The sequence below is a fragment of the Ochotona princeps genome, chromosome 2 (assembly GCF_030435755.1).
Source record: "Ochotona princeps isolate mOchPri1 chromosome 2, mOchPri1.hap1, whole genome shotgun sequence".
Taxonomy (NCBI): Eukaryota; Metazoa; Chordata; class Mammalia; order Lagomorpha; family Ochotonidae; genus Ochotona; species Ochotona princeps.
Window position 1 is genome coordinate 96,614,766 of NC_080833.1, and position 15,681 is coordinate 96,630,446.

General features: G+C 45.4%; 1 protein-coding gene across 2 annotated transcripts in view; it reads left to right on the plus strand.

Moving 5' to 3' along the window:
- Window positions 1-15,681, plus strand: part of MAGI3 (membrane associated guanylate kinase, WW and PDZ domain containing 3) — a 208,757-nt gene extending 193,076 nt beyond the window's left edge. Inside the window, exons 17-22 of one of the 2 annotated variants that reach the window (XM_004581911.2) lie at window positions 7,145-7,247; window positions 7,987-8,113; window positions 8,601-8,744; window positions 12,925-13,063; window positions 13,835-13,925; window positions 14,499-14,627. In XM_004581911.2, coding sequence (XP_004581968.2) covers window positions 7,145-7,247; window positions 7,987-8,113; window positions 8,601-8,744; window positions 12,925-13,063; window positions 13,835-13,884 — 563 coding nt within the window. In that variant the 3' untranslated portion in view covers window positions 13,885-13,925; window positions 14,499-14,627. Of the gene's footprint in view, window positions 1-7,144; window positions 7,248-7,986; window positions 8,114-8,600; window positions 8,745-12,924; window positions 13,064-13,834; window positions 13,926-14,498 lie in introns of both variants that reach the window. The other variant, XM_058660067.1, reaches the window with a different exon arrangement.

The following is a 15,681-nucleotide window of genomic DNA, read 5'->3' on the forward strand; positions in this document are numbered from 1 at the left end:
TTGTTGTATCTAGCTCCCCAGCTGCTAGAATTCAGTCGTAGGATTCAGAAATGTGGACATTTTCATGTTCAACGATCTAAAACAATATTAGGCACCAAGTATAAATGTTCAGTAAAATGGTTTTGAAAGAAAAGGATTGAAAATTTTTTTTTGACTGTTCCCTATGATTTAGGCCATGTTTCTTTATTTCAGTTTCTAGTCCATGGCCTCTGTAGCCTGAGTTCTAGCCATCACGTTTGTTCTGTATTCCACAGAGGAAAACAGACCTTAGTTGCCACTAGAAATAACATGGCAGGATTCTGAAAGAGGTGTATAGTGCACTTATGTGACACCACGCCTGGCTGCAAGAACTCAGTGACATAAACAGCTATAGACACGGTGCCGACAGTAGCGTAGATGAGTCAGACCATTATAAAAAAGGACTAGTGTGTTTTTTCCTAGCTTCATCTTGGTGTAGTCTTTCTGAGATAAAATAAAATAAAAAAAAAAAAGCTAAAACACAAAGCTATTCTGCCAAGATGTTAAAATATTATCTGGGGGCCAACACGTTGGGAATACTGGCCAATCCTCCACACTGTGGCACTAGCATCCCATATCTTAGCTGCTCCACTTCCTTCCTGCTCCTTGTTTGTGGCCTGGGAAGCCAGCAAAGGATGGCCCAAGGACTTGAGGCCCTGCGCCCATGTGGGAGACCCAGAGGAGGCCTCTGACTGCCAGCTTTGGATCAGTTCAGCTCTGGCTTTGGATCAGTTCAGCTCTGGCTATTGCAGCCATTTGTAGAGTTGACCAGGGAATGGAAGACTTTCTGTGTCTCTCTTTCTCTCTGCAATTCTGTCTTTCAAATAACAAATAAATAAGTGTTTTTAAAAGTTATCTAAATGCGTATTCTCAGTAGTTCATGTCATTGCTGACTGACCCTTACTTTGAGTAGCTTTGAAATAACTTAGTAGGGAAAAAGGGTTAATTTCTTTCCTGTAGTGTATTTTCTTCAGTATTACCAAATATTGTTGATGGTGTTTTCTCTAAGAGGTTAATCCAGAATTCCTCATCATTTTTTTTAAAGAAAGCACTTCCTTTTAAAATATGTATTTATTTATGTATTTGAAAATCATAGTTACAGAGAGATAGGAAGAGACGAGAGAGATCTTCTCTCCCCTGATTCATTTCCCAAATGGCTGCCACAGCCTGACTGTGTTAAGCAGAAGCCTGGAGTTTCTTCCCAGGTGTCCCACTGGAGTAGCAGTGGGCAGGCACTCGGGCCATCTGCTGCTGCTCTCCCAAGCACATGAGCACGGAGCTGGATAGAAAGTAGAACAACCAGCTCTCAACCCATCACTGTGTCACAGTACCAGTCCCATGCTTAGCAGTTTTCATTGACTAAGACTTTCTGGTGCAGGTACTTCAGGAAAGACTCAAGATTCCCTATTTAATCGAGCCCGTGTCCAGGGGAGGAGAGGAAGCAGACTCCCCAGCAGATGTGTACTTAGAGCACCTTAAAATAGAACCACATTGGAGACGCAAAGGCACACTTCTGCTATCACACAGCATTTATTACACTCTTCGCTTTTACGGAACTATGAAAGCATTGATAATCTCTTAATGTTTCTCAGGAAAAAATTCGAAAGATCCCATCTGTCTATGCAAAGTCTTATTCATAGATTTGTAAGCCTTTCAGGTTTCTCATTAAATTGGATGTGAAGTCTATCAACCACATGACGAGTGTATGGGTTAAAGTGCTTTTATTTAGTTATTTTTTAAAATTTACTTATTTTTGGGCCCGGCGGCATGGCCTAGCAGCTAAAGTCCTCGCCTTGAAAGCCCCGGGATCCCATATGGGCGCCGGTTCTAATCCCGGCTGCTCCATTTCCCATCCAGCTCCCTGCTTGTGGCCTGGGAAAGCAGTTGAGGACGGCCCAATGCATTGGGACCCTGCACCCGCGTGGGAGACCTGGAAGAGGTTCCAGGTTCCCGGCATCGGATCAGCGCAGCACCGGCTGTTGCGGCTCACTTGAGGAGTGAATCATTGGACAGAGGATCTTCCTCTCTGTCTCTCCTTCTCTCTGTATATCTGACTTTGTAATAAAATAAATAAATCTTTCAAAAAAATAAAATAAAAATTTACTTATTTTTATTGCAAAGTCAGATATACATAGCGGAGAGACGGAGAGGAAGATCTTCCATCCATTGATTCACTCCCCAAGTGGCTGCAATGGCCAGAGCTGAGCTGATCCGAAAACAGGATCCAGGAGCTTCTTCTGGGTCTCCCACTCGGGTGCAGGGTCCCAAGACCTTGGGCCATCCTTTGCTGCCTTCCCAGGCCACAATCTGGGAGCTGGATGGGAAGCAGGGCTGCCAGATTTAGAACCGGTGCCCATATGGGATCCCAGCACATACAAGGCGAGGACTTTAACTGCTAAGCGATTTCACCGGCCCCCAGAATGTTTTTAGAAATCCCACATGCACGTGAGTCCCTGAGGGGTATGTGGCTTCCTATCTAATACTGTTTTGATAGTTCTGAAATTCCTTTGCTCATTTATAACTCTGTCTTTTTTATATTATTTAATTGTAAGACTTAGATATGCTGAATTCTAGACCTTTTCCAGATGTAGTAGGCTCCAAAAAGGTCGTGAAAAAAACTATGCACAGCTTTCAAAATTTGGGGCATTAAAATAAAACTGTTACTTCCTTTTTTCTACAAACGTTTTTTTAAAGATTTATTTATGTATTTGAGAGACACAGTTAGAGGGAGAGTTGGAGAGAGAAAGGTCCTTATCTGTTGGTTTACTCTCCAAATTTGCACAACAGTCAGGGCTGGGTCAGACCAAAGCCAGGAGCCAAGAACTTCTGGGTCTGCCACATAGGTGAGAGACCTAAGGACTTGGGCCATCTTCCGCTGCTTTCCCAGTCACATTATTATCAGGGAGCTAGATCAGAAGCAGGCCAGCCAGGACTCGAACTGGCACTCATATGGGATGTTGACTCTGCAGGTGGTAGCTTAGCCTACTGTACCACAGTGCTAGCCTCTGCACAATCTCTTTGAAGTGCCTTCTTCTGTTTATATTTTCTGTTCTGTAGTTGTCCTTCTGCTCTTGATGTTATCCTTCAATGCATAAAAGTTATAATGCCCATGAAATTAATTACATATTTTTGTCTTGGTGTCATATCACATGCTTTAAATATTTACCTAAGCTAAGTGAGTATAGTTGGTTCCTTTTAACCACGTGATAATTTTCTATAATGTGTAGCATTAGTTGTCTAATTCAGCATATTACACAGTCCTGCTGTGTGTGTGTGTGTGTGTGTGTGTGTGTGTAGCCTCATACTACCTTGTAACATAGTGTGGACATCAATGGAAGTGAGCTTGCTTGATCCAGGAGTACAGGGGTGTACTTCGACTCAGGACTCTGTAAGTACTGCATCCATCTGTCCTCCCACCCACAGACCACTGAAGATTCCTGTACCTCTACCTCCTGGCCCATGGTGGCATTATCAGCTTTCAGATTTGCTAGTCTAAGCAGCGAAGACATCATCTCATTGTTACTTTATTTTTCTGGTTATCCATGTATTTGAGCATCTCTTCCTATGCTTGAGTTTTTCCCCCTGAAAATAAATGTTCATACTCTTCACTCATTTCCTTGTGGGATTTCTGGTTTTTTTCTCATTGTTATGCCAAGTACTTTATGAATTATACAAGCATTAGTCCAATTTCATTTTAGAAGGTACAACTATGTTTTCCTACCATCTGTATGTTAATTTTGACCATGGTACTCTTTATTACACAGAAATTCCTGACTCAGATGTAATCACATTATTTGATTATTACTTTACAACCTGAGCTTTTGAGATTGTCTCTCTTGTATCCCACAATCACAAAGATTCCTCTGTTGTATCATCTTTTTATAGATTTGCAAGGTTTTGTTAAATTCTTTAGTTCATCTGTGTAACCCTGTAAATAGTTCTAGGAGAGATATTCTGTGTAAACTTCCTTATACGTGTGAGTTTCCAGGTGTTTGTTCTTGGGCTGATGAGATACATTTTTATTTATTATTTTGTAATCTGTGTATTTGTGATATTCAATCTATTTGTCCACCAGAGAAAATACCTGTCGTTTCCTCTCCCCTTCGGAATCAGTTCCTGAATCAAATATCCATGGAAGATTTCCATATAAAATTTTAGAGCAAATTATTAAGCCATTCAAAAAACTCCAGTTTTATTGGAATGTATTGAATATGTATATAGGTAGATATAGATTAATCCTGGTAGAATTGAAATCTGTAAATGTTAGTTCACACCACCTAAAAGCACTGCATGACTCCGCTTACTTTAAAATGTTCTCAGGTTCATATTTACTCTTAGTGAAGATAACACATCATGTTTGTTGCTGTAGTTTAACTGTGGATTTGTATTTATCCTGTGCTAATACATTTTCTCTCAAGTACTCACAGAAGCTCACTGAAGGAGGGATGCATTGATCGCATCGCTTTATTGTTTGAAGATATTTCAGATAAACCGAGAGAATATAGCCTTGTTGGATGTCATAGGATGGATATTTAACTTTGCAAAGTAGAACTACTTATAGCCTAGAAGTCAAATGTAACAGCCATGCAGTTGGGTTGCAGTGGAAAGAAAAAGAATGCCCCTGTTGGGAGGTTTTCCTTTACCATGGTATAGACAACAGCATATAACAAAAAAGGCAGGCACCAATTTGTAGTACGTTTGGCTGGAGTGGCATGTCTCACCCTTGGAAAGGTAGAGAACACTGATCCAGTTAGTTATGCGGTCCTGCCTTAGTGCTGCACACCCATTACTCTAACCAACTAGTAAACAGGAAGGCCCAAAAGTGAGCCACACTCCACCGTCTGCGGTGCATCTGCTAGTCATCCTATTCGCGGGTATAACCTTCTTACCAGTGTCCATCCTCGGAATGCAGCCATGAGTTTACAATGAGGAGAAAAGGTTTCAATTCTAATGAGCTCTCAAGTTTAGAAATAAAATTGGCATGCCAGCCAGGTCAGAGGTCTCCTGGGAATTTCCAGTAGGTACAGAAGTGTAAAGATAAATGAGCCGGACCCGGCGGCGTGGCCTAGCGGCTAAAGTCCTCGCCTTGAACACCCCAGGATCCCATATGGGCACCGGTTCTAATCCTGGCAGCTGCACTTCCCGTCCAGCTCCCTGCTTGTGGCCTGGGAAAGCAGTCGAGGATGGCCCAAGGATTTGGGATCCTGCACCCGCGTGGGAGACCTGGAGGAGGTTCCTGGTTCCCGGCTTTGGATGGGCACAGCACTGGCCGTTGCAGTCACTTGGGGAGTGAATCATCGGAGGGAAGATCTTCCTCTCTGTCTCTGCTTCTCTCTGTATATCTGACTTTGTAATAAAATAAATAAATCTTTAAAAAAAAAAAAAAGATAAATGAGCCTTGGGTCCTGTAAGCCAGAAGTTCCCAGGCTGGCAGAAGAGACAGGTGCTCAGCCAGCTCTGACACCATGTGGCAGATGCTATGGAAATGGTTTGATCGCCGTGTGCTGAAGGAACTACGCAGGATTTCACAGAGAAGCTGACATTTTGAACAGAAAGTGAGTGGGCAGGCAACAGTGCCCAAGGGGGTTTTAAGCAAGGTTTCAGGCTGCGTTAGCACTGGAATCCATCCCTGCCTGTGGTTTCAGCATCCCATCTGAGTGCCAGTTCTAGTCCCTGCTGCTCTCCTTCTGACTCAGCGCCCTGCTGATGTACCTGGGAGAGCAGCAGCAGATGGCCCTAGAACTTTGACCCCAGCTGCCCACAGAGGAGCCTGGCTGAAGTTCCAGGCTCCTTGCTTCAGCCTAGCTTAGCCATGACTGTTAGAGTCATTTGAGGAGCAAACCAGCTGATGGGAGATCTCTTCCCCCTCCCTTCCTGCCTGCTTTCTACAACTCTGCCTTTCAAATACATAAATAAATAAATGTTTAAAAATAAATTTTAAAACTCAGATTTTTTTGTTTAGATTTATTTGTTTTTTTTGGGAAGTCAGATATATAGAGATGAGGAGAGAGACAGAGAGGAAGACTTACGTCCGCTGATTCACTTCCCAAGCGGCCACAACGACCAGAGCTGAGCTGAGCTGAAACCAGGAGCTTCTTCCGTGTCTCCCGTGCAGGTGCAGGGTCCCAAGGCTTTGGGCCTTCCCCTACTGCTTTCCAGGTCACAAACTGAGGTGGGTGGGAAGCAGGGCCGCTGGGACACGAACCAGCACCCATATGAGATCCCGGTAGTTGCAAGGCAAGGACTTTAGCCACTAGGCTACCTGCCTAGCCCAAAATTCAGATTTGTAAAAACGGAGTACACAGAACCCACAGCAAGTCAGTCGTGAGGTCAGGCCTAGACCTGTTCTTCTGTCCTACATCAGAGCACATGACCTTTGTCATCCCTGCTCTCTGATACTTTAAAGAGACTGTCAAAGTTTGACCATTTCGAGCAAGAGTGATGAACTTTAGAACCTCGTCTTACTGCTGGGCCCCATGACTTCCCCTTAAAGCAGTGCTGTGCTGCAGGGACCAGCAGGGACCAGCAGGGAAGGAAACAGAAACGTTGCTGCTTTCACCTGTGTTTGTGTTCCTGAAAGCCAGAAACAGTAGAATCAACAAACATTTGTCAGCAAAGGGTAATTCTGTCGTGTTCATTGTCAGCCCAAGTAACTGCTCCCATGTGCAGGAGCCTCGTGGAAACAGGTGTACCAATGTGTGTGGTCCGCCGGCTGGCCTGTGTCTCAGCATTCCTGCCACCTGTTACCTAGAATGGATGCCCCGTCCTGACGAGCGAGCCTGGAGTGTGACTGGAGAGCGCAGAGCAGGCTGCAAGGTGGTTCCTGGAATTCTGTGCTACATCAATAGGAGGCTTGAGTTCATTGCTGATTTCTGTGATGTATGGATGAGCAAAAACAAAAGTGAAAGTGGTATGTAAGAGTATGAGTTCGATTCCCCTGAAATATAGCCATTAATACCAAAAGCCAAGGGGAGCGAGGTGTGAATGTTCCAATTCCAGATAGCCAACAGCAATACTTCACCCTGATGTCAACGAAGGCCTGTTCGTAACTGTCTCTCACTGTCGCATATTCTCTTGGTCCCACATTGTTAGGAATCACTTCTTACTTCTGCTCTTATTTGAACAGAACATCACGGTCCACCATCAGGAACAAACTCAGCCCGGCAGAGCCCTGCGCTGCAGCACAGGCCTGTGGGGCAGTCCCAGGCCAGCCACGCCCTCGGGGACAGGTGAGCTTGCTCTCTGGTTCCCTTCTTGCCTTGACAATTCTTCCAAATTGTCTTATCTCACCGTGTTCCCTGTTCCTGTGCCCATGTGCAGGAGCAGCTATGGAGGTCAGAGTGAGCACTCTGGCACGTTCCACCTGCAGCAACTCCCCAACCCCTTCTCTGTGGTGCCTTCATCCCAGGCTCACAGTCCTCAGCCCCTTCCCAGGCCCAGCGCAGTTATCCTGTCGGGCCAGGCACACAAGGGCTGGAAGGAAGTGACTGCAGGCGATGCTTCCGCTGTGCTCATTTGTCATGGTTTTGGTGAGGAAACTCCAGATCCACATGGAGTATTGTCTCAGATTTCCAAAGCGGAGCAGACCTCCTTCTCGCCTCTTCTTTTCAGAACATTAGCTGTACAGCAAACACTGCATTTGCTGGAATCCAGCATCTGCATGGTGCCCGGTGCTCCAGGAAAGCTGTTTTTCACTGTGACCACTTCAGCCTCCCTGCCCCGTGGTGCAGTTTTCCTTGATAGGAACTGCACTGAGGCATTCCCAAGCCAGGGCTTTTAGCAGGGTGCAAGCTGGGCAGGAGGCAGTGAGCAGGCTTAACCAGCGTCCTGCTTCCACACGCAGTGCGCCTTTGTTCCGGGAACAATCACAAGGCTCAGTGTTTCAAAGAAAAGAAATTGATCGGCCTTGACTTCTGGACTGCTTTTTCACTTCTGTCCTCCGAGAGTGACTTGATTTCTCTCTTGTAGAAGTGTCCTAGAAGGTGAAATGGGGAGAGATGCCTCCATGTCCTACAGGCAGTCCTGGAGTGATCCCAAGCACCTGGGCCAGCCTGACACCGGCGCCATTTCAGTGGTGGGCAGCCGGCACAACCAGGTGAGCCGACGCCCCCAAATGCAGCTGATCTGGGGGTTGCTCTGGTGTGGATATGGATGCAGGGTTTCTACAAATGAGTTCAGCAATATGTTGCCAAGCTTAGTTCTTGTCTACCTACTGTGTAACTGGCATTCAGTTATCTTCCATGAAGGAATGTAAAGTAAAAACAAAAACAGCTTACTCTTAAAATAGGAGAAATGTGAGCCCTTAGTTAAGTCCTTAAAAGTAATTGGTGCTTAAACGAAACAAAGTAGGATTGGTTTGTCTTCAGGAAAATATCAAAATCTGCTTAAAGGAAGCACCTTTTAAATGTTTCATTCCCAACCATGCCACCGCACATCGACCAATGAGTAGAGAAGACATGTAAATCTTCAGAGTAGTTAGGGTCCATTTATGAAAAGTAAATAGACTTCCCACGAAAGCTAACCTTCCTTCCAGTACGACATGTGTCAGCCCTTGAGGATTGTTCTTCCCTGTTGGTCTGTAGAGCCTTGGCTGTTACCCAGTGGAGCTGGAGAGAGGGCCCCGGGGCTTCGGATTCAGCCTGCGCGGCGGGAAGGAGTACAACATGGGGCTGTTCATCCTTCGCCTCGCTGAGGACGGGCCTGCCATCAAAGACGGCCGCATTCATGTGAGTGGGCTGCTGGCCACAACCACTGCTTCTCAGCTAAAAATAATATTTACGGGGAAGCCGGAAAGAAACTTCCAGAACCTTAAGAAACAGGTTTATCCGGTACTAAAAACTAAAACCCCAATACTTGGCACTTGTTTATTTTTTGTTTAATTTTTGCCTGTTTATTTACATTTTACTTTAAAGGAAGAAACAGAATTTCTGCCTGCTGGCTCACTCCCCAACTGCCCCCAACTGCCAGAATTGAGCTAGGCTGAGGCCAGGATGTGGAGCTGAGTCCAGGTCTCCCACATGGGGGGGTGGGGACCCAAATGTCACCTGCTGCCTCCCGGGGTGTGCGTTAGCAGCAAGCTGGATCTGAAGGGAAGGAGGTAAGACTTGGCTCAGCACCCAGTATGGGCTGTGGGCCTCATCCTGACCACCGTGCCACACGCTTGCTGTGTTTCTTTTTCGACCTCCTGATGATTACATGTTTTCACTCAGTGTGCTATTTTATATTGCAGTATACTGACCCTGATCACTAGAGAATATCATTTCTTACTTGCACAGTCAACACTGGCAAGCAAATGAGTCAGCCAGTAAAATACTTCCTGGGGATAGGGCAGGATCTTCAGTTTCTTCCAAGAAACAAAAAGCCCATATATCTATATTTTTTCTCTTACTATCTGTAGAGGTAAGAAAAGGTTAAAAAGTGACTCTCCCAACCTTCTTTATTGTGTATTTCAACTCCAAAACATTGTAGCTTTGAGTAGGGTGTTGCAGACAAAATTTTTTCTAAATCTTCATAAGATTTTTTCTCCTGCAGCTGGTAATCAAAGGATTCTCTAGGAAGATGTTGTGGCACCACAAGCTAAGCCGCCACTTCTGAGCATGTCCGTCCCATGCAGAGTAGCTGGTGTCAAGTCACACCTCCAATTCCAATCCAGCTTCCTGTTCATTTGTATTTGGGCAGACAGACAAGGATGGCCCAGGTACTAATGAAGAACTGCTGGATGTAGTCTCAGTTCACTTTCTCGTAGAGATAGTTCAGGAGCCAGCGTTGTCGGCATTGCACATAAAGCTGCTGCTTGACACCAGCATCCCATATGGGCACTAATTAGAGCCCTGGCTGCTCCACTTCCAATCCAGCTTTCTGCTATTGGCCCGGGAAAACAGCATAAGATGGCCCAAAGCCTTGGGACCCTGTACCCAAATGGGAGACTCACAAGAAGCTCCAGGCTTCGGCTCAGTTCAGCTCAGTTCGGCTCAGTTCCAGCAGATGCGGCCATTTGGGGAGTGAACCAGCAGGTGGAGGATCTTCCTCTCTGTCTCTCCTCTCTGTAAATCTTACTTTCCAGTAAAAATAAATGAATCTTTAAAAGAAAGAAAAAGAAAATGTTAACTTACAGAAGAAAGGGAATTGAGAGGATGTATGTGTACGTTTAGTTTTGGTTTGGTCCTTAGATCTGGGTGCCATGAGGGTGTCCTGAGACAGGGAGTAAAAACAGCTGAAAGGAAAGCTAGGGGCTGCTGTCAGACCAGCATTGGACAGGAACAGGCAGAGCTGTCTTCGAGGCAGCCTCTTGTCACTTGAATCTCACAGAAGCTCTGCAAGTGGCACTGACCCATCTACAGATTTGAAACTGCGGCTCCCTGGGCCCTGCTCTGAGCTCTAAGCTCAGCCACGTGCTGTGCACAGTGTCACGCCTGGACACGCTCTGTTGGCATTCGATGGTGCGCGTAGTGATGATGTAAGCCTGCGTCAGAAGCACTGTTGGGAATTTTATGAGAAAGTCCAGTGGCATTGTTGTTCTCCAGCCCTTCTAACTCATTTTCTTTTTCTTCTATTTTATTTCTCCCCTCCCCCTTCATTTCTCTCTGCTTTACTTACTTCCTTTGTTCCCCACAATTTTACTTTTACATAATAAACAATTAAACTTGAACCTTAATTTGTTTCTGTATATCCAAAGTTGTTCCCCCGTGTTAGTGCATTTTCAAAATGACACTGCAGGATTCTTGCGCGTGCCTCTCCGAGGAGCCTTGAGGGCTTCAGCTTGTTTGCTTTCCTGTCTGCGGGCCTGAGCACCCTCGCCTTCCCACCAACGTAGTCTTTAAACAAAAATGACACCTGGTGGCAAATCTATCCCATTACAAGCTTTATTTACAGTTTATTCTACTAAAAGTAAAGTGCACTGATTTAGAGAGTTAATCCAAAAAAAATTTTTTTTAACTAGAAATAACTAGATTGAAATTAATTAGAAATAAAATAAACCCAAGGCATGCCCCAGATATTACCTTCTTTGACATTCATCAAACTGTCAGCAGGACTGTGTATCTCATGCCGATTTCGCCCCTGTATTTCTTCATAACAGTTCTCCCTCCACTTACCCAGGAAAGCCAAGGTTTGTTGGTTTTTGTTTCACACGTGTATTTTAAATAATTTTTAATTAATGCTTTTCTCCATCCTGTTTTTAATGATCTTTTAAAAAAATAATGGAAAAACCAGATACCGGGTGACTTATAAATAAATGAGGGCCACCCAGACAGCTTGACTCTGCAGTGCTGACACGTCCAGGCAGGCATGCTCCCACAAAGCCCATCCCCAGTGCCATGGCTCCAGGGATTAAATTTTCAACACATAAATTCTGGGCACAAACATTCCAATCTTAAGAATATTGAATCCGTCTGCTGATGATGTATCTACCATTTCTCCAAGAGTGGGACTTGTCTTTTTTTTTTTTCTGTATGACCATATACAGTATTATTTTCTGTTTCACAGTTTACTACTTGAAATTCTTGTGTTCTGAACAATAAGTTGTAAGAGCACACTTTAAAGTAACTTGAAAACTAACATTTACTTGCACATGGTATACAGTGCTGTTCCACCTCATTTAATCCTTCTCAGAACCCCAGAGGTTGGTATAAAAATCCTCCTTTATTAAACGAGGAAGATGAGATGACACAGCTAGCAAGGAGAGCCAAAGGGGCCCTGGATCCTGTGACTGCCCAGCCCGGCCTCCTGGCCTGGTAGGATTTGCATTCCGGGTGGCAGGCACTGACCTCTGAGGAGTAATTAGTGAGTCCCCAGCACAGCTACTTACAGATCATTTCAGTAAGCCCTTGGAGTAATTTAGAATATTCTGTTGGGCATTTTATCAGTGTTCTGCAATTTAGTCCTGTTCTGAAGCTCACAGTCTTCCGCTGGCCTGTCTTCTCAAAATAGAGTTTAAACCACTACCACCATTATTTTTAATCATGTCCTTTGCAGAAGTTACATTTGACTTTTCCATATTTGTCCTTTTCCTTTTACGATAAAACTACCAGCAGCCTTTGTAGTGAAGTAGGAACATTGTTGAGGTGTCCTACTCTGACTCCAGGTAAATGATCGTATTGGCTTTAAGTGTTGGTTATTCTGTTCTCCAAGCCTACTTGTTTTTAGGATTTTTATCTGTAAATATGCTATTTATCCAGTGCTGCATACCTGTAAAGATACAGTGGCAGTATCAAGAGATGAGCAATTCTCCCAGCAAAGACTTAAAAGATGAGGGAGCACCTACCCAGATTTTAGGGAAGAGATTAGAGGTTCAGCTTTAGTTTGAAAGTACCCTTCATGTGTGACACTAGATTTTCTACCTTTGTCTACACCCACAGTACTGTGATGCACTTAAACAGCAGAATGTTACCCCTGTAACTGTTACTAAAGCACTATACTACTAGAATCAGAGGGAAAAGAGGAAGGGGGAACAGAGGAGCTGGGGGAATCCCCATGCCTACAAAACTGTATCACGGAAAACAATGATAAAAATTGAAAAACATCGCTTAATGAAAGACTCCTGATACAGAGATGGCTCTGTGGGAGCGTCTGGATTGGTAGGAACGTCAGTTCTTCACCTCATGTTTCGCTGCCTGCTCAGGTTCTGGTGGAAAGTGTAGAATTTGGTTCTTGATTTGAAGGTGTCCTTGTCCTGACCTACTAGCCATACTAACAGCCTGTGGGATTTTTAGAGAGTAAGTAAAACCGGACGTTGTCACTTCCTGTTGCTGTCATCTGTCCACTCATCAGCGCTCACACAACAGCACTGTGACCAGGTTAAATATCTGACAAATCAGTTATTTAGCAAGTCCACATGACTCTAGAGGTGACAACATCAGAACTGGAGAATGCCTAGCCTCATGTTTCCCTGGGAATGTTCCTGTCCAGGTTGGTGACCAGATTGTTGAAATCAACGGGGAGCCCACCCAAGGCATCACGCATACTCGAGCGATCGAGCTCATTCAGGCCGGAGGGAACAAAGTTCTTCTGCTGCTGAGGCCAGGAACTGGCCTGATACCAGACCACGGTGAGTAAAGTCATCAACTGACGGGCTGTGAGTCGGGGTGGGCAGCCTAAGGAGAAGGAATGTCTGCCTGGAGGCTAGGTTGTTTCTTAACTAGTTAATTCAGAGGTGATCAACCAAACGATTAGAAATGAGTTGCATAACCCAGTGTACAAGTGAATTCAAGCAGGGCTAGGTTGGGATGGAATATATTTTAAATTGCTTGCATCAGAAAACACATGATTGCTTTTGCAGAGAAATGTACCTGTAGAACAGAAGGGCATGCCAGGCGGTGATGTAAATGCCATGCAAAGCACTTTAAGACTCCTTCAAATACCCAGCTTTCTCCCTCCTTGACTGATTACGCCTCACCGCACCTGTCACTTCTCCCTGTGCAGTAAGATCCGTCTGTCTCAGTGGGCAGCATAAGAACTTGGGGCTCACTGGTCATTGTCAGGAACAAGTTGCTATAGTCCAATCTCAAGACAGAATTGGGCCTGAGACCATATCTGCACTCCCGTACTAATCTCAGACTTCCTTGGTTTCATCATATAATTTTGAAATATCACAGGATTTGAAAAAAATCACTGTTTTTCACTGAGTCCACTTATTCCAGAAAGAAAGGCAGCTGGCAGCCCCTGCAGCCCCCCTTCCCACCCCGGCCTGTGATTTCTGGCCAACTGTGTCATCTGCCACCGTGTGCTTAGGCAACATACGGTCCCCATGACGTCTTTGCTAACTGCGCTGAAAATTTTTTTTTCACTTAGTCCTAGGCTTTTTCTCTTCCTCCTTCAGGTCTGGCTCCTTCCGGTCTGTGCTCCTACGTGAAACCTGAGCAGCATTAAGGCTTTCAGGGCTTTTCTTGGTCTTTCCTTAAACAGACTTGGTAAATTTGCATGTCTTGTAAATCACTTCCTTCTTTTGTTTTCTTTTTAATTAAAAATGATGCTGTTAGATAATTTCTATCTTCTGCACTTTTCAGTCTCCTTTTGACATTAAATTGGACAGTTTACTACAAGAAAATGATTTGCAAATGCCCATATGTCTCATTCTGGTTACCACAGTTTGGTCTCCTTTATTAATTAGCAGTTTTGTTGTATCAGTAAGATAATGACTTAATTAGTAAACACATGGACCAGGTAGTTGGGTCCAGTCTTGTTTTTATTTCTTATAAGTTCATTATTGGGCCTTACTAATAATTTACAGCTCATATATTACCCTGCTAATTATACATAACTGGAAATGAATTGTGCTTATATAAACAAGCCGCCCTTCCTGTATGAGCAGATGTGTGTGCACGGCTGCGGTTACGGGGGCTGTGAGCACACAGGGCTGTACACACGCCCCACGGAAGCTGCACGCCCACAGCTGCACACACGAGATAGCTGTTCCAGTTGAAAATGTACTGTGCCGGTGTATAACTCTAAAATGTAATGCTCTATTCAAATCACTTTTGCAGGCGATTGGGATATTAATAATCCTTCATCTTCAAACGTGATTTATGACGAGCAGTCACCATATCCCCCATCTGCACACTCTGCTTCCGTGTTTGAAGAGTCTCCTGTGCCGGTAACTGAAGACTGTTTGAGAGCACAAACAGGTAAAAAGGCAGAAGAATTAAAGGACAGTGTGCCTGAAACAAAAAGCACTTTAAGTGACACTCACTCTGAGATGAAGCACCAATCTACTCTCCAGAAAAATGTGAAAAAGAGAGATCTACCCAGCAGTCATGGGCACGGGGACAAGAAACAGCTATTAAAAGTAGAAAATGGTGTTACACGAAGAGGGAGATCTGCTAGTCCCAAAAAGTCGGCCAGTCCACATTCCAAGGAACATTTGGGAAAGATTCCCAGCACTCTAAAAAATGACCCCAAAAGAAGACCCAGAGAACGGTCCCCGAGTCCCAGGCAAGGGGAGAATAACAGCTCCCTGCCCAGAAGCAGGGCGGGCCCTGGACTGGATCCCTGCGGAAGCGGCCGAGGCCGGCCTGGCAGCCTGATGGAAGGGGACAAGGAACTGGCAAAGGCAGGAGCTGAGCGGTTAGAGGGCAAGGGCGGTCAAGTCGGGCGCCAGGCCGGCACCCACCCCGAGCAGATGCCCACAGGCAAAGACAAGTCAGGGGTCGTCAGGAAGGAGGCGGCGACACAGGGGAAACACAGAGCAAGGTCTCCAGAGAAGAAGGACAAGCGGAGGGAGGAGAAGTCCATGCCATCCAAAAAGACCATGCCCGCCACTGGCAGAGCCGTAGCTGCAAGGGAGAGAGGGCAAGGAAGCCGAGAGACAAGTTCTCGCCAAGCAGAACTGGTGGAGAGCGCACAGGTGTCAGAGGGGCAGCCACGGCAGGAGCCTGAGGAGAGCGGCGGGTTCCCCGGAGACCAGGCTCACCAGGGGCAGGAAGCAGAGGCAGCCGACAGGAGGGCCAAGCCTGCAAGTGGGTCCCCAGCTAAACGGCCACCAATAACTCCAGGGCCCTGGAAGGTGCCGCGCGGAAACCAAGTCACCAGTGCTGGTGACTTTCAGACTGAGAGGCGGGTGTGACCCTCAGTAGCAAACCAGTCGGAATCTTTCCTTACTAGAAAGCATTTCCCCCAAGCATTTCTTCCTTCCAGTTCAGAAACAACAAATACATTTGGAGTATCAAA